General features: G+C 38.5%; 1 protein-coding gene and 1 pseudogene across 3 annotated transcripts in view; one reads left to right on the top strand and one right to left on the bottom strand.

Moving 5' to 3' along the window:
* Nucleotides 1-8088, top strand: part of LOC145989820 (uncharacterized) — a 102889-nt gene extending 94801 nt beyond the window's left edge. For 2 of the 3 annotated variants that reach the window (XM_083125188.1, XM_083125189.1), the window contains exons 7-9: nt 2628-2792; nt 4529-4718; nt 5566-8088. In XM_083125188.1, coding sequence (XP_082981314.1) covers nt 2628-2792; nt 4529-4703 — 340 coding nt within the window. In that variant the 3' untranslated portion in view covers nt 4704-4718; nt 5566-8088. The remainder of the gene's footprint in view (nt 1-2627; nt 2793-4528; nt 4719-5565) is intronic. The other variant, XM_083125187.1, reaches the window with a different exon arrangement.
* Nucleotides 5980-15463, bottom strand: LOC145990434 (histone-lysine N-methyltransferase SETMAR pseudogene; annotated as a pseudogene).
* Between the last annotated feature and the right edge of the window lie 4480 nt (nt 15464-19943).

Genomic DNA, 19943 nt, shown 5'->3' with positions numbered 1-19943 from the left:
ATTGATTCGAATTCGGTACCCAAAAGTCAAACTGTCAACCAACATTATTACATTACGGTGCTGGCGACCCTTCGTGAGTGAGTAAGAAGACGACGGCCTGATTTGTGGAAAAGCAAGTCATGGATTATTTATCAGGACAATGCTCTTGCCCACACGCCATTGTCAGTAAAGGCTTTTTTGTCCAAGCATGGGATCCCAGTGTTAGAACATCCATGCTATTCACTGGATCTAGCTCCATGGCACGTTCTTTTCCCCAAAGGTCAAATCAGCACTGAAAGGAACAAGATTTACGACCGTAGAATCTATGAAAACAAAAGCGACGGAGGTCATGAACATGGTTTCAGAAAATGATGTCCAGCACTTCTTCCAGCAATGGAAGGTTCGTATGCAGCTGTATAAAGATAGTGCAGGGAAGTACTTTGGAGGGGATATTGTTCATATTGTACAAAATAACCCATAAAAGATTTTGTAGCATCAGTCCGTTTTTTTTCTAGCCACACCTCATATCTGCCAATGTAATGCGGATTGCAGTCCACTGGGCATTGTATACCACCTGGGTTATCAAGGGGTGAGAGGAAATATCACCTGTGTTTGTTTAGGGCACTGGCTATTTTGGTCATTGGTTTGTGTGCTAGTTTGATTCATACTGTTTCAGGGTCTTGGCAAGGCTGTTGAATGTGGTGTGGTGGTAAGGGAAGGCAATCCATTTCACTTTGTTGTCATTGGTTGGAATGTGATGTTTAGGCTGTCTAACCTGCATCTCTGATTTGCTACACCATGTTGAAAGTTAGTAACTATGTGATGATATCAGAGGGAAAAGTTTTTCCCCATTCTATACAAGGCCACCCTAAAAACAATGCATGCAGTCACATGCTTACATCTACACACACACTGAGAGAAGGAGAGAGAGGAGAGGGGACCTTCTCTGATGACATTTTAGCTGATGTGGGGTGTAGGCCCACACATTCTCGATCTTGGACATTTTGATGGTGATATCATCAGCACCATGCTCCGGCCCCATGTACACCCAGTATTGCCCCCAGGTACCCATTGATTTGAGGCTAGGTGAGCTGCTTTATGCTGGAAAAATTCCGACCTTAGATCACTCACCCCAGGTATAAAACTCAGGTTTTCCATATTGCAGTCGGGCATCTACCAACTAAACCACCATATATTTTAAGTCAATACAAGAAGTAGGTGCCATTTTGTTAAAACTATAAATAGGAGCCCATTATAAGTATTATTTCCGTAAAGTTCAGTTATGTATATTTTGTTATATGTATACTTTATTCAATTATCCCCCCTTCCCCCAAAGTGTCACTACTCATGGAAATGCCTGTAAAAAGGTAAAGTTCCCCGTGCCATGATGGAACATTTTAGGGGATAGGGGATGAGTAGACCCCCACACATTCTCGATCTCTGCGATTTTGGAGGTGATGTAATCAACAACATGCTTCTCCACCTTCACCCCCCTCCCCCCATGTACCGATAGATTTGTGGCTGGGTGAGCCCCAGAGTTACTGAATGCTGGAACAAGGCCAGAAAAAATCCTATTTTAGATCGCCCACCCTGGGAATCAAACCTGGCTATCCCACATGGCAGTCAGATAACCTGTCAACTAGAATGAGATGTTGAGGAAATTGTGAGAAGGCCACAGATATGTTTGGCAACTGAGTGGTAGAACATTAGCATGGGAATGTCAATGAACCACAGTTTTCATGTAGCTTTAGTTATACTGATATAATAGAGAAGCTGTGTACATTGTAGGAACATTTCTGTTTAAAACTTGAGTGAAAACATACGTAAATGTACGAGGGTAAGTCAATATATGTCGCAAAATGGAAAAGAAAGAAAAGTTGAAGTAGTTACCTGATGAAATTTGTTTTATTTTTGAACGTAATCTCCATGAACATTTAGGCACTTGTCCCAGCATGTCACGAGTCCCTCAAAGCCAGCAATGAAGAAGGTTTGTGGTTGGTGTCATAGCCAGCTGGTAACTTCCCGATGGACCTCCTCCATATCCTGGAACCAGTGACCACCCAGAGATGGGCCGAAGAGATGATAGTCAGATGGTACCAAATCTGGACTGTAGGCTGGATGTTACAGTCGTTCCCAACGTAGGGATCTTATGTGAGCCACTGTGGTATTGGCGTGCCATCCAACAGAAGAACTCCATCTCTCAAAGCACCCGGACATTGGTTCAACCACAATTGAAATGTTGCACCCAGTTGTAAACGGCTCTCCTGGATAAGCATTTGTTACCGTAAACAGGTAACATTTCCTTGTGCACTTGCTCAGCAGATTTGCCCTGCACCCACAGAAATAGAATTACGGCCCGTTGCTCACCACGCATACACTCGACTAACACACCTGCCATCTTACCCACTTGGCACTCGACTGACTCACTGCCACACGAGAATGTGACTACTAGCGCCGTATATGATACACGGTGGTGCTGCCATCTACACCGACACTTGCGGAGAGGATCAGTGCAATGACGGATATTCATAAAACAATTTCACATTGCAGCAATTCGAAGAAATTTCATTTTGCGACTTATATATTGACTTCCCCTTGTAGATAGTGTTTCTTGTATTTTATTCCTGTGTTTTCTTGTTTTCTCTCAGTGTACAGCAGCGTATAAGAAGAGAAGGGTTAGGTAACATGGCTAATAGAATGGACTTTGAGAGGAAAGTAAGAGCAATGATTCGTGACTATGCTGAAAATGATTCTATGTATGATCTGGTGTTTTCAACTGATTTCAGTTCCGAAGAAAGGGCAATAATGCATCAGTAAGTATTTGATATTAAAAATGTACAGTGGAACCCCAATTTTACATTCCGTTGTTTTAAATTTTCCCACTTTATACATTCAATCTTCATGGTCCCAACAAAGCAAAATGCTGAAACATTTACCCTGGTTTTACATTTTCCTGCATTTGAAGTTCTTTCACAATGGTCCACTGAAAAATATAAAATCGTGGTTCCACTGTATATATTTAAAGTAAGTATCATATTGTCTTTGCATGTTAAAGAAATACTGATTTCAGCATGACTACCTTGCTGAATCACATTGGAAGATAATTTGCACAGTAAAGACTTTGATACAGACAGATTGTGTCTTTCAAGTGACGTAAAATATATAATACAAAATTCAATCCCATATTTCTTCCTTCAGACTCTTTAACCGACCATGTTAAGATGTGGACTTTCGATCTCACCATCAAAATTCCCGGGTATGTGTATTCTTAGTGAGTGTCCCTTCACCAATTTTATCTAAATCATTGCTCATCCTCATCACCACAATTTGCCAACAACAGAACAAACACGTCACGTCACCCATTCTTTCTGTTACTGATATATGTATTTTAAACAAATTGTTTTAAAGTATGCCACTGTTTTTCTTCCTTCCTTTTTCTTCCTTCCTTTTTACAAATGTTTTAAGCATTGTGTTTTCATATGTGTTTAAAATATTTCTTAATTTAATAATTTTTCAAACTAAACTGTTATACAGTGAAATTTTACTTCACATTTTTCACATTCTGCATTGAATTTTCTTGTTCCCAATAGAGCCAAATATTTCTGGAGTTTATGTTTTCGTGCATTTTAAGTTTTTCATCTTGGTTCCCTGAAAAATGTAAAATCAAGGTTCTACTGTATTTTGTATTTTATTCTAGCTTTTTGTTTTCCATATATTTGATGGTATTTACCAAAATATATTATTTGTAAGACTGGGTTGTTAGTATTGATGTACAATAGTGTGCTTCTTTTTTAGCTGCATATTTTATTATTTTTAACACATATTGCTATGTTATTTTAACAAAATTATTACATATAAGTAAATTTTCTGTTCAAATCTCTTCTCATAAAAATTACTACTATTTTTTCTGAAAAAATCTATGTTTTTGTAATGGTGCACTAAAAGTAGGTTTTTGAATAAACAAATAAGAATAAGGCAAGCAAGAAATTTTAATTTGTTGTGAACAAACTATATTAAGTACTACAGTAGAAATTGTTTATTAAATACTCTAGGAAATGGGGTTATGTTTTGAACTATTTTCATGTAAAAATCTTCTACAAAAAGTGGCTGTTGTTACAATTTTTGGTGGGTGTTTGTTAGATGGTTATTAGTATCATTACCTGTATTACTAAATTTTATTATAATTGTGATATTTTTAGAAAAAATAGTTCTTTGTTAATTATTAGTCAATGCTTGACAAGTATAACATAATAGCTCACCAATGATACTTAGTTGCTTCCCTCCTCCTAGTCAACAGTCAATTACTGTTGAGTTTTAGTTCTCGTTATAACACATGAAACGCATTTTCTGAAACTTGGTTAAGTGTGTAATTCTAAGTGCGAGTGTGTTTAGCCTTCTTCCAGATATGTTTATGTGTACTAATTGTCCCAATGAAAATGGAGATTCTTGGTCTGGAAAACTCCTAAAAGTCTGGGAATTTTTTTTTAAAAAAATTGTAGACACCCAGATTTCGATGCAAGGGGAATCATGCATTTTCTCTTTTGCTTAGGATTGCACGAAGGTTTAAATTGAAAAGTCGCAGTTATGGAAAGGATGCAGACAGACACTTGGTAGTTGCAAAGAAGATTAATATGGCAAATATGGTAGATAAGCTCCTGAGGGAAGGTGGTTCAAATGAGAGGTACGAGCTCATTCTACCAACTGGTTTGAACAACAGTGTGTAGTTCTATGTGTACAAGGTAAGTGATCCCAAATTAGATTGTTTTAATTTATTTATAGATGATTGAAAGGACTAAACAGGTACCCATACTGATGCCAATGCTAGAAAATTGTAGCAATTGCATTTTTTTTTTTCAAAATATTGATTAATAGTAGTTGAGTATTGCACTCCCAATTATTTGCATTAATTTACCAGAGTTTTGCTTCAGAATATTTAAGAATTATCTGAGAATATCAAAATACCTGTGATGTAATCAAAAAATGAAGTTTTTCACAGAATCTTGGTGCAAAATAATTCTGACCAGTAGACTTGGAAGGCCTTCATGTAAATGCTTGCCTCATCACTCTCTTCACTGACGGATAGTTGCCCTGTGACACAGGCAGGAAAGTACACTTCCAGTCTTCTTGTACCACACAATGATGCTTTTGTAGTCAGGTGGTAATTGTCCATATCCCCCCCCCCCCCACAAATTTCACTGTACAGCCATCAGCAACTGCATCTCGTGATACCATGAAACACATCATTGAGCTTTCTCCTGTGCTGATGCCATTTTCAGTTCCAACAATTGCAATGCTTCATACGTATATGAACTCAGCCTCTACCTAGAACAAGGGGTGGGGGGGGGGGTTATGAATTTATGTTTCTTTTGCCACAACCCATGCAGCTGTAACTGTAACAGTTTCTTTATAATAAACCTTTGTAATGTTGGAAAGACTTTATGACCACCCTGTATTTGTTTTGTTTTTTCTATAGACGTAAAGTCCTGAACCAGCATCAAGGATGTTACAGCATGTTGTAACTCACAATTTTCAAATCCCTGCTTTAGTGTTTATGTAAATTTACTTCTTTTTTTATCTTTTTTACAGGGAACCTCCTGTGGTTTATTTCATCTATGCAAAAACCTTGCATTAACTTCAGACGTCCTTCTTTTCCATTGGTTTTGGTTTTAAAGAAATTGGCTTTGTGGATGCACAAAGTCGTAATAAATTGGTTTGATTCATTCTGCAGTATATTGGACTTAAGTGCTCCAGAAACTTTTGGAAAAACAATATAAATTCTGGTACAATTATTTTAAGATAAAACAGTGTTCATGATAACTTGACAATGACTGCTAAGTGTATTTTATGTATACTTAAAAATAGTACGAGTACTCTATAACTTGTTATGACAATGTGTGCATTTATGCCTAATTATTGTTGCTTTACAAGATATATTTGTATAAATTAGATATAATATATTTTGTGTGAATGACAGTAGATTGTAAAATCTGGTATTTTATATCAGTAGTTCCCAGACTTTTTCATTCCATGACTCCCCTTCCTTCTATAATTCCCATTGCCTCCTCTCCCAGTTCCATTCTATGAATATCAATAAAAAGAATAATACTATAAAAATACTCGTTAAAATCATGTTTTTTGTTGATTTTTTACAAGTATGTTGCCGGCACGTGGTGTAAGAAGTTCTTTGCTGACATACTATAAAAATAGTAGTATCATGGTGTACATTTTAAAAAGAATTATTTATCTTGTAGTCTACGGTTGTTACAAGCATAAAAACAGTTTTTGTTGTGACGTTTCAGGAAAATGCACGCTCCCTTTTTTTTTGTTTGATTAAAGAAATGGTTATATCAAGAGAAATAATTCTACAATGCAAGCAATGCGTACATACAAGAAAAATCATTTTAAAAAATACCGACTAAATTTTGATTACTTTTCAGTAAGTTATAATACTATTTCCTCTATGTGCTTAATCTTTAGCAGACGGCTCCGTGCATGCCTAGATAGCCTCTGACAGCAGGGCCTTTTCAAGCACACGTATTTCAAACTTGCCACAAAGTACTAAAAAAAATTAGCGTAACTGAAGAACTAATTGTTGTAGAGGGATGAAATTGGTTTTGTTTTATTTATTAAAGACAGGGCTATTAGTGGAGGTAAAATTTTTACATTGTGCCTCCCAATAATTGTGTTAAAGAATAAAGAAGAAGAAAATGGAAATTGTACTGAGAATTTTCATAGAATGGTATATTGCAGTAAGGGTTACTATGCTGTTTTTTTTTTTTTTTTTAATATGTATTGTTTCCTTATTTTGTCACCTCTTTCTGTGTAGGAAAACTGGCAAAAAGGAGGAGAGGTTATGCCCCCTCTTTTGGATGTGCTGCAAGATGGTATACACATAGGATGAACTACAAGCTTGAGACAAAACAGTGGCATAGATTCATGTGTCAGAATGCCATCAAAATTAGATGATTAAAATATTATGCAAACACGGTAGAACTCTTGATTGTGTGTGCGTTCACAAAAGATTTTCATTTTAGCCATGAGAGGCAGAAGTGAATTTAAAAGTTAATGCAAACTGGTCTATTATTCTGCCTCCTTTTCTGTCCCGAAGTTATGGTAATTTATGTAGAAATTTGAGATTGAGCACTCCAAGAAGAGGGGTCATGTTTTGAACTTTTTATTATTGTGTAAAAATGTATTACAAGGAGTGCTTATTAGTTTTTTATAACTTTCTTGTTGCAGTTGGTGCGAGATTGTTATATGAAATAATATGTTATAAAATTTTACAATAATTATGTTTTATTTACATCTATAATTCTTATGGATTTTTATGAAAAAATATGTTAGTCATTAGTCAGTTACTTGCACCCCCTCCCTTATCCTCATTTTCCCTGCTGATGTGAAATGAGTATTCTAAAACTTGCTTACGTTGGATTGCATGTTTGAGTGTTAAGTTAAAATAGTGACTTTCTTACACACATGTTCATGTGTATTAATTGCCCTAATGATTTGGTCTGGAAAATGTTAGTTCTTGGTGTGGAAAAGTCAGGGAATTTTGTTTTTACAAACTTGTAGACACCATTATTCTTATCTTTCCTTCTCCTGCATTTTTCTTTCCTTTATGAATCTCTAGTTGTCAGTGATTGTATGCTAGATGTATGCAGAAAGAAATTGCATTGAATTAGTTGAACATGCTCCACCATGTAGAAAAAAAATTACTATGAAAGCGTAATAATACATGTTTTTAAATATATTGTGTGAAAGTCATCATCATCATCCTTCGCCGTTTCCTGCCTCTGGCTGGGTCATCATTGTGTGAAAGTATGATCAAGAAAAGGTAGTGTTTGACGGATGATTTAATGACTAGGTACTTCCAGACTTTAGTAGAATAAGATTTTCTTCAAAGTTTTGATCACATATATGAGTTGATTGTCTTTTATCAAGAAGAGGAAAATAAATGGAAACTTATTTCTGTACTTATCACTAATATTCTTTCCAAATCCACTTCACCATTGTTAGGAATATATAATGTGTTTGTGTATTGCATTGAACAAGACAATAGCTTTTTTCTCCATTGGATGTGACTAATTATTTGGTTTTGTAAATTCTGTTGTAGAGAATCACATAAGTGAAAGAAAAATAATTTAGATTACCAATATGAAATTTAACCTTTACCAATATGGTACCAATATACGTAGTACCAACATAAAACTTAACAATCTGATAAAATTGCAAATATTTCTTTAACATGACTCTGCTCATTCATTCCTGCCTACAGGGGATCCTCTATTTTGTGTTTTTCGGGGAACCAAGGTGAAAAAATGCAACAAAGACGATTAAGATTGAATAAATAATGCAGGAAAATGAAAAATCTAGAAATGTAAAATTGGGGTTTCGCTACATAGAGGTTGGTTACAATTGCTTTTTACAGCATGTACATCTGCAGTGTTCATTCTCTCCACAAAAGGTAAATGCTGGCAGTGAGTCACTGAAATAGATACGTAAAGTAATTTTTCGCAAAAGAGAGACAGAATTATTATATATTTACATACTGTGTTCTTATATCTTTTATTATTAGTAGAACCACATATTTTTAGTAATGATTACAAACGGTGCTTAAAGTGGAAAATGTTAGCTGGGGGATGTTTAGTGGAGCCTTGGAGTTAGTTGAAGGGATGCTCCTATGCTTTAACATGGTGACAATATGTCAGTTGGGGGGAGTGCTTTGCGAAAATGGTTCTATCTGGGGGGATACCACCCCCCACTGATTACAGAAAGAAATAGATAAACGTGGGAATTAATTTTCTCAGGAGACACCATCACAATTATCTGATACTTGCTACCTCCCTTAGGTGCACTACTTAAATTAATATACCACGGCTACAATATCTTCAGGGTAATAGGTTCTTTCCTTTGAGAATGTAAATCAAAAAGCAGATATATGCCAAAGGATATAAGAAATGGGGATCTACACTAGCGTGCAAAAGTCTTTGCCCAAATGTAATTGCCAAAAATGAACCAAATATATCGAAAAATGAGATAAAGTTTATTTGAAATGTTATATTATATCACATTTGAACAAAATAGAAACATAGAGGTTCATTAGTTAACATAAACAACATAACTAAACTGATATTTTGCTCTCATCGATATGACCCCCTTTAGCACGTGTCACAGCTTGACATAACTTCGGCATTCGAGACATTAAATTTTGCAGTGTTTCGTGTCCAATATTTTTCCAGGCATTTTCTAAACACTGCCACACACTTTGAGGATTCGTTGGAGCCATCATACGAACCTTTCAATCCAACTCGTCCCACAGCTTCTCAGTCGGGTTGAGATCGGGTGATTGTGGAGGCCACATCACTTTGAGAATTTTTTGCCTCTCCATTGTTTTTAAATAGTTCGTACACAGTTTGGACGTGTGTTTTGGGTCATTGTCATGTTGAAATATAAATCCCTTTCCAATAGTCTTCGGTCCAGATGGCACTGCATGACGTACTGAGATATTATGGTACTTGTTTTTGTCCATAGTTGACTTTATTTGCACCAAATCTCCAACTTTTCCTCCTCCAAAACCACCCCAGACCGTGACATTACCTCCTCCATGTTTAGTATTGTGACTCAAACAACTGTCAAGCATTCGTTCTCCGACCTTTCTTTGAACGTAGAATCGTCTTTTTGTTCCAAACAATTCAAACTTCGATTCATCAGTCCATAACACTATCTTCCACTGTCTTAATGTCCATGTTTGATGTGTATTAGCCCACTTTAGACGTTTCACTTTATTTTGAGGCCGCAAGAAAGGTTTTCGACAGGATATTCGACCATTTAAACTTACGCTACGCAGTCGCCTCTTAACCGTATCAACCGAAATCGAGGTTTTTCTAATTCTGTTTAGGTCTTCTACAATTGCAGTTGCTGGAAGTCTTTGATTTTGCTTGCTCATGACTATGTTTATCTTCCATTTTTGTTGTGCTTTTGGGCCGTCCAGAATGTTTCTTCGTCATATTTGTCCCTGTTGCTTTCAGACGAGCTAACGTATATGTAACACTTCTCCTTGGAATATTCAAACGTATTGCAATTTTCGCATGAGTATAACTTTCTTCTGATAAAATTTGTATTTTACCACGCAATTCAGTTGAATATTCGTGTCTTTTCTTAATTTTGTGAATATTATATTATTTCACTTGCAATAAGAAAGATATAATTGCAAATCATCTATTATAATTACAAAAATGTACATTAAATGTAAATTAATGTTAAGTATCTATTTAAAATAATAATAATAGAACATATTCGTCAACATACACACCGAAATTTGATATGAAACAAGGAACAAGTGCAACATTCACTATACACATAAGGGTTCAACTCCTCGTCGTCAAGACGTCTGTCTATGTTTTCATATGAAATACGATCGTGTATGCTCCGAATTAAAATGTAGGCTGTTCTAACTTCTTGATATACATCCAAGACATTCCAGAATAGAGTCAAAACTGATATTTATTTGAGTTTCATAACATAAATCACAGATAATGACTTTGGGCAAATACTTTTGCACGCTAGCGTATATTCTGAAAATCTTCACCGTTTACAGAGATGATATCTGAGAAATAGCCGACCCAAACCCCACAAACCCAGCACTCACTTCTTGATACAACTAGCCAACATTGTACTTACCTCCAACAACTTCTGCTTCGGTGACCAACATTACTTGGAGATACGTGGCACAGCTATGGGTACCCACAAGCATGGCCCCCTCTTATGCCAACCTGTTCATGGCCAGGCTGGAACAGGAATTCCTTTACTCCCAGCAACTGAAACCACTCCTCTGGCTAAGATTCATAGATGACATTTTCCTCCTCTGGACACATGGCGAACCCTCCCTCACTACATTCCTAAACCAACTGAACGACTTCACTACCCTCAAATTCACCTGGTTCCACTCCACAAAGACCAAGTGACCTTCCTAGATGTGGACATCCACATTGGGGGAGACCACTTGGAAACTTCCATACACCTCAAACTGACCAACCACCTCCAGTATCTCCACTACTCCAGCTCACAGCCCTACCACACCAAAAAAGCCATCCCATTTTCCCTTGCTCTCAGAGGCCAGTGCCTCAACTCATCCCTCTCATCCCGCCAAAACTAAAACCTACGCCTGCACTAAGCCCTAACCAACCGTGGCTACCCTCTACCCAACAAACAAATCACTAGAGCCACCTCCCACAACCGCACCAAACAACCCAAAACCAACCAACCAACCTCCAGCTCTGATCACCCAATACCACCCCCACATTACGAAAATCAAACATACGCTCCACTCCCTCCTCCCCATCCTGTACAGTGATCCTGACACCAGGGACATCTTTCGGGATAAACCGAGGGTCATCTTCCGTCGCACCCCCCCCCCCCCCCCCCAACCTTCAAAACATCTTGGTCCGAAACACTACCACCACTCCCCCCAGCTCACAGGTGCAAGAAATCTGGGTACAAGACGTGCCCCATACTCATCACCTTCCCCACCCTCCTGATCCCCACAGCTACAGGTGAGTTCACCCTTCACCCCAAGGGTACCTGCCACTCATCCAACCTGATTTACACCCTCATCTGCCAAATCTGCAGCAACTTCTACCTGGGCGAAACCTCCACCCCCTTGAATCTAAGGATCAATAATCACCTTTCCTCCACCAAAAACTCTGATTTCACAGTTGCCATCCACACCAACAGCCATAATACCACCTTCAACAACTGTTTCCGTGTTGCCATAATCCCATCTCCGATTTCACAGTTGCCATCAACACCAACAGCCATAACACCACCTTCAATAACTGCTTCTGTGTTGCCATCATCCACCTTTTACCCCCCCGCTCTGACACATCTTTCCGCAGGCGATGGGAAAGGGCCTATATAGCAGGCATGCACGCCACTATACCCCCCGGACTCAACCTAGCCAACCAGTAACTCTTTCCTCTCCTCCCCGAAGCTACCCACCCACCGTACAGTAAACACTGGCTAAAGTATTTCGTGTTTCCTTTCAACTGTTTCTGGCAACACTGACCGTAGAGACGCTACGGTCAGTATTCTGTGCCTCTACTCACAGCGCCGTCGATCTTTTATCTACCTTCTTGAAAATGCGACTCAGATCGCGAAATATTGAATTATTTCTATTCGTGTGGTAAGTGTTTACTGTCTCCTTCATTATTTGTATTTATCCGCCCTTCTGGCACCATTTCTAACCCTATTCCTGTATATTCCGGTTCCGTCTATTTCTCCTCACACCGATGATGCTATGAAATTAGCGAAAATTTTGAATTTTCCTACTGTCCGGTGAGTGTTTCCTTTTACCTTATTTGATTTTTACTTAGCCCTTTTGGCCCTCCTTGCTTTTATCCATTATATATATATATATATATACTGCAGGTGAGTTCACCCTTCACCCCAAGGGCACCTGCCACTCATCCAACCTGATTTAAGCCCTCATCTGCCAAATCATCTATACAGAGATTAGATTCTTCTTTAATGGAAGAAAAATTGGCTTCTTCTTTCTTCTTTTATGAATCTGGTTGCGTTCTTCTTTCTTCTATATCAATCTTAGTTTGACTTCTTCTATCTCTTCTGAAGAATGGATCATCTACTTCTTATTTCTTTTTACGGCAATCATCTATTTCTTCTATCTATACTGAAGAATGGATCATCTACTTCTTATTTCTTCTATTTACAGCTATCGTCTATTTCTTCTATTTACAGACTACTTTCCCTTTAGTACAGTTGGCCGCGGTGGCTCAGTCGGTAACGTGTCTGAGTACCATACTAAAGGTCCCGGGTTCAATCCCCGGCTGGTTCAAATCCGGGAACTTTTCTAACGATGGAAGCGGCCCCAGCGCCCACCCAGCGTCGAATAACATGGGTACCTGGGGGGTAAAGTTGGTCAGGGGCGTGATGCTGATCACATCACCCCCACTCATGACCGGATCAAGAAATTGTGGGGCGTTACCCCCACACCCCCTATACACCTTCATGGCGTGGTGCTAAGCACAGGGGAACACTTTACCTTTACCTTTTTTTCCCTTTAGGACAGGGTATACTTCGTTCCCTTTCTTCTTGGATCCTCGTCATTACTTCCTTGATTACCAGCAGATGTTTCCTTCTTTCCGTCTGGTATCTTGATAGAAGCTAATTTGAAATCTTTCTCTCTTCGAGAAACGTCGTATTTCAGACCCAACAGGGCATTGCTTACAACTGGCGGTTGTATCGTTTCTCCTCCCTCTCGTCGTCTCCTTTCCATCACATATTGTCCGACCTTTTTCCTGCACGCTTACCTCTTTTCTTAGGCATCGAGACCTGAACAAAAGCTCAAATATATTCATGGGTGACAAATCTGGATATAGCACCGCCTCCTATATCAATCCAAAAAAGGGACAACCCAGGATTGCTAAAGAAAAGTGCTACCTGTGGCCCAGTGCATCTAAAATAGCTAGCGCAACCGTAGTGCTTTGGGGCGGCTAAAGATAACTATAGCGCCACCAAAGACAAATCAACCCAAAATCTAGCGATATACTCCTCACCAGAGGTAACCGAAGGAACAAATTTGATCATGAGATCGAAAGACACGGTTTTGAAATGACATCCCGACTTACTTACTTTGCTATACGTTCAATCTATGTGTATATTATTAATCATTGTAATTTCTCTTTCAATTTATGTTTCCTATCCTTTGTATATCATATTTTAATCCATACTCATTTATCTTTCGTTTGTTTTAATCAATACAATCACCTTTTGTCTCCTCCGATTTCATTAATCAACTTTCTTTCCACCTTTCTGGGGTGCTGCCATCTGTTGTCACTTCCGCTAACTAGTTCCTTCCATATTAATGATTGGGTTTGGCTGACTAGACACGTAACACAATATCCCCCTCCTCGGGATGAAATTTTTTTCTATTTTAAAAATCATTTTGTAATTAGAAAAATTTTTCGTTCTTGTTATCCCTTCTGAGTCTTCTCACAGGTTCATTTTTCTATTTCTGATGCTTCCTTTCCTTTCTCCTGTACAATTGTACCTTCTGACATTATCCAGATTCTCTCTTCTTTCTATCTTTGTTTCTACATGTCTTATCAGCACAGTATTTCGAAATATATTCATGACTTTATATAGGGTCCCTCTTATATTAAATAATTTTTTAATCGCTCTTTCCGAGGCTTTACTTACTGGATGTGTCCTGCAGAATACTAAATTTCTTTTCTTTATTCTTATCTTCATGCCATTCTCATTTTCCTTCCCCTTCTTTTTTGTTCTCTTAACGTACATGCTTATTAATACGTCCTTAATCTCGTCTTTTGTTACTGCATCTTGGGGCCAATCAAAATCTTGAAATACCAGGTAACCAAGAAAGTTCATGCGGTTTTAGTACAAAGAAGTAAAGGTCCAAAACAAATGTGTTTACCTTATATTTATTCTGCAAAATATCCACATCCGCTTCTACAACCTTCTCCCATCTTTGTACAAGACTGTAGATGCCATGTTTGAAAAAGTCTTTGTGTAGGGCCGCAAAAAATTGCACCACCGCGTTTTCAACCTCCTCGCGAGTTTGGAAATGTCGATTGCGCATATGGTTGTCCATAGACAAAAAAAGATGGTAGTCTGATGGAGCGATGTCGGGTGAATACGCTGGGTGTGGCAGAAGTTCCCAGCCGAGAGAAGAAATCACCTCCAGGGTCATCTTTGCTGTATGCGGTTTAGCGTTGTCTTGGTGGAAAAGAACACGCTTCCTATTCACTAATGCAGGTTGTTTTTTTGCAAGCTGTTCGGCCACTCTTTGCAATTGCGCGGAGTACACCTCTTTGTTGATGGTTTTACCACTTTCCAAGAACTCATAATGCACAATCCCAGCCATAGTCCACCAGACACACAGCAGCACCTTCCGCTGATGAAGAGCAGGTTTTGCAGTTAAAGGTATGGTGTCATTTGACGATTGCCAATGGTATGAGCGTTTCTTGTTATCGTTCATTACCCACTTTTCATCACACATCAAAATGTGGTCCAAAATTGGACAGTTGTTGTTCCTAGTGAGCAAGGAAGCGCAAATGGTCAGTCGTTGGAGACGGTTCGCAGCAGTCAGCTCATGCGGGACCCACTTACTCAGTTTCCATGATTTGCCAAGCTCATGCAAGTGCACACGAATTGTTTCAGCACTTACCGCAAATCGTTGAGCGAGTTCTTGACACGTTTGACTTGAATCCTCTTCAATTGCTGCCTTCAGTTGGTCCACATCGAGAGATTTCGGTCTGCCCAATCGAGGTTTGTCTGCCAGTGTCTCATCGCCACTCGAGAAGGTCTGAAACCACTTTTGCGCTGTCCGTTCACTAATTGTACCTTCTCCAAACGCTGCACATATTTTTCTTGCTGCTTCCGCTCCTTTTGTGCCCAACTTGTACTCATACAGTAAACATGCCCTGATTACTGCATTCGACACAGCCATGGTCACTGCGAATACTTGCTCCCGAACTATCGACTGCGACCTGTTATCTACGTTAGCCGACGTGCCAAGGAATGAGCTTTCCGCCAATCACACATACATGTACCCCTGGCTTCTGAACTGCGTACTACCCCACGAAAACTACGGGCAGTTGTAAAAACCGCATGAACTTTCTTGGTTACCTGGTATATTAGGTTCTTCCATGTGCCCTAAAGATAGCTCAGCTGCACTCCTTCTCGATTCGTCCGATATCGAGTTATTGATCAGTCTTATAGCCATATTTACCACTATGGACCACTTTGTATGATTATCGTGGCCAAACATTCTCAAAATCCTCACTATTTCACCATTGTACCTCTCTATAGGGTTTGAGCTCAAATGGTACTTGGTTACATTAACCATTCTTCCTTTAAACTTTACATATTCTTTGAAGTACTCGGACAGGAATTGCGTACCGTTGTCAGTCAGAATCTTACGAGGAATTCTATAATGTTTATTAAAGCCTTCTTCAAAACACTTTACTATTTCCTTCGCCGTGGCCTTCCTGAGATTATAACATATGATAAACTTGCTACAGATGTCCACACATGTTAAGATATAAGTAAATCCTCGTGATTTAGGTAGCGGTTCGATTAAGTATGGATATCAGGTCTAAAGGTTTCTTAGCTTTTACATGTAACTACTCCTTTTTGGTTCCTGTATCGCTTGCAAAGGGGCCCTACTTAAACCGTCTGCAATCTTATTATCTTCTCCTTTGATATCTGCTATTTCGAAACTGTACTCTTGAAGAAGTAATGCCCAGCGAGTCAATCGCGGATTTCATTGTCTTGCTGAATTCAACCAGACTAAGCTCTTATGGTCACAGAAAATTTAAAATTTTCTTCCCTTTAGATACACTGAAAACTTTTCAATGTTGAATATAATGGCCAAACATTCCAATTCACTAATAGTGTATGCCCTTTCAAATGCTTTCAACGGGCGACTTGTATATTGGATGACAATATCTTCTCCATTATTGGTTTTTTGGAAGAGTTAGGCTCCTAAACCTATGTTCAAAGCATTGGTTCCTATAGCAAAAGGTCTCTTGAAATCCGGTTGACCTATGGCAGGACTGGACGTCAAGTCTTCCTTTAAAATGTTAAAATCCTTTTCTTCCTCTTTCTCCCATTTCCATTTTACACTCTTCCTTAGTAATTCATAAAGAGACTTTGCCTTTAAGTCAAAGTTCCTGATAAATTTGCTCCTCTAATTGCAAATTCCTAAAAATCTCTGCAATTGTTTTCGTGTTGCAGGTTTGGAAAAACATCTTATAGCTTCATTCTTATCTTCGCAGAGTTTTATATTCCCTCCAGATACTATATGTCCAAGGAACTTGATCTCTCTCTTGGCAAACGAGCACTTTTCTAACTTCACCGTAAGTCCAGCTTCTTCCAATTTGCATAAGACCCAATCTATCTAATTTATGTGATCTACCCAGTCTTGTGAGTGTATGCACATATCATCCACATATATTGCCAACCAGGACCGTGTCTCCAGTCCAGATACAAATGAATTCAGTCCATACGGTAGCCAGAGACCTGCACAAGACCCAGAAAAAACCTGTGCGAGGAGGCACCCCTACAATAATAATCAACACACACGTCAAGCCCAGGTGTTCGACATCGGGCAAGCGAGCTTCACATCACAGTTGTGCACAGGCATCAATGCCTGCCAGGTTTTTCTATTACCCGGGTCTTAAGGCTCGATGTAGTTCTGGCAGGTAGACGTGAGCACTACTGTCAGTGTTGCCAATGGCCATTATATTTCACTACGCATGGAAATATATAGCATCAGCCCTATGGATGCTGGATGGATCAAATTTGGAGGGATGCATGACAAATGAACACTCTTTGAGGATGTGTAATGCCCATGCTCCATTCATTTTTTGGGGGGGGGGGGGCAACTGAAATTATGGCATTCGGTAATTTTGTGTAATTTCAGAAAATTTTAAATTTTGGGTCTTTTCCCCTGGATCCCCCTAAACCCTTAATTGTCGCATGTTGCTTAAAGAGTTGCACTATACTATACTCATTGTTACATGTAAAATTAAATTTTTCAAAAAAATGCAGTGGTTTTGAAGTTATAGCGATTTTTATAAATCTATCCCATTAATAATCGTAACAATTGATAAAAGAAGGAGAAGAAGGTAAAGTGCTCCCCTGTGCATAGCACCACGCCATGAAGGCGTATAGGGGGTGTGGGGGTAACGCCCCACACTTTCTTGATCCGGTCGTGAGTGGGGGGTGATGTGATCAGCATCACGCCCCTGACCGCCTTTACCCCCCAGGGTTTCTCCCAGGTACCCATGTTATTCGACGCTGGGTGGGCGCCGGGGCCGCTTCCATCGTTAGAAAAGTTCCCGGATTTGAACCGGCCGGGGATCGAACCCGGGACCTTTAGCATGGTAGTCAGACGCGTTACCGACTGAGCCACCGCATATTGTTTTTTTAATTTGAGTATGTATACTAATGAATAAAAAAGGACAGCTGAAATATTGTGTGTAGTTTTCAAGAAATGGTGTGTTAATTGCTGCCACACTGTGCTGGTTGAAATAGCGACCATACATCCTCAACGAAAATTCTGGCATGGTCGAAATATAAGGATAAAAAATGAAATATGCATTTCCTGCAGCAAAAAAAAAAAAATGCCTGTTGATTTTGACAATGTGCTGTTACCTTTTTGTTGTTTTAAAATCATAACAGAGCTTTCTTTTCATAACATATCTAATGTGCCCGACCCTGTGGCCGAGTGGTTAGTACATCGCGCTGCGACGCCAAGGGTCCCGGGTTCGAATCCCGGTCGGGCTTGGTTGTTTGTGAATGTCAGTTCATCAATTTCATGATTTCATCACTCATCCCCATCTTCGCAAATTAGCCATGAGGCACAAAACGCGAAGTAAAATAAAACAAATCAATCATATCTAATGTTTCTTCAGGAAGTCTGCAATTTGCTTTCTTGCACACTGAAGTCAATATTTAAATAATGTCAGTATAAAATTTGGGAGGGAGAAGTTTTAATGTGTTAGATGGCCTACCAGGAAAAAAAAAGAGAAATTGTCACTGTGTAGTAGGGAGAAGGTTCATGGGAAAGCTGAATACGATTTGAATTTTACCTCAATAGCATCGTGGACAATGCTGAAGGATGAATGGGTTTACACTCACATTGTTCATCACATCAACAGTGTATCCAGGATTTTCATAGAATGGTGTATGACAGTAAGGGTTACTATGCTGTTTTTAAAATATGTGTTGACTTGTTATTTTGTCACCTCTTTCTACATTTGACACCTTTTTTTTGTGTGTAGGAAAAGTAAGTAAATGGAGGAGAGGTTATGTATGCCCCCTCTCTTGGATGTATTGCAAGAGTGATATTATACACATAGGATGAGCTACAACCTTTGGATGAAATTGTAGCATAGATTGCCAGAATGCCCCCAAAATTAGATGATTCAAATGTTATGCAAACATAGTAGAACTCTTTGTGTGTGTATGTGTGTGCGTGCACATGCGTTCACAAAGGATTTTCATTTTAGCCATGAGTGACGGACCCTACAGTATACAATTTCTAAGTGAATGTAAATGTTAATGCAAACTGTTCTATTATATCCTTTTCTGCCCTTAGCTGGTCAGCTTACATAACTCATAATATCTACTAGCTTGGAAATCCTAGAAAATTCATGGAATTTTGCTCTTTGTGGCAAAATCAACATTTTTGTAGCAGGTCTGTGGTTTGGATTCTGCAAATATTTTTATTCTTAATTCGAAATGGTTTAGACATTTTAATTATTTATTTATTTATTTATTGAAATTTCCAGTACAGCGGAAGCCATTTTAAACCAGAAAGAAACAACAGTAAATATGTATAACAAGAAGGTAGAGAATTTACATTTGAAATGTGTTGTAGGTAGTGTTTCAGTGTGATGCACTAAATACTAATATACCGGTAATTTATATAGAAATTTGAGATTGAACACTCCAGGAAGAGGAATTATGTTTTGTACTTTTTATCATGTAAAAAATCTACAAGAAGTGGCAACTTTATTGTTTGCAATTTTTTGGTAGTATCAGACATCTGAAGTAATAATTATAAAATTTTACAATAATTGTTTTATTACATCTATAATTCTTATGGATTTTTATGAAAATATATTTGTTAATCGTTAGTCAATTACTTGCACCCACTCCCCCAATTCTAAAACTTGCTTATGTTAGATGGATCCCAAATTGGAGTGTTTAGCTAAAATAGAGTGACTTTCTTACACACATGTTCATTTATATTAATTGCCATAATGATTTGGTCTGGAAAATGTTGTTTCTTGGTGTGGAAAAGTCAGGGAATTTCATTTTTACGAGATTGTAGACATCCTGATTATTATAAACATTTTACTTGTCTTTCCTTCTCTCACATTTTACTCTCCTTTATAAATCTTTAGTTCTTAGTGATT

This window comes from Lepisma saccharinum, chromosome 7, assembly GCF_977018435.1.
Source record: "Lepisma saccharinum chromosome 7, izLepSacc3.1, whole genome shotgun sequence".
NCBI classification, from domain to species: domain Eukaryota; kingdom Metazoa; phylum Arthropoda; class Insecta; order Zygentoma; family Lepismatidae; genus Lepisma; species Lepisma saccharinum.
This window is presented reverse-complemented; position numbering and strand designations above follow the sequence as displayed.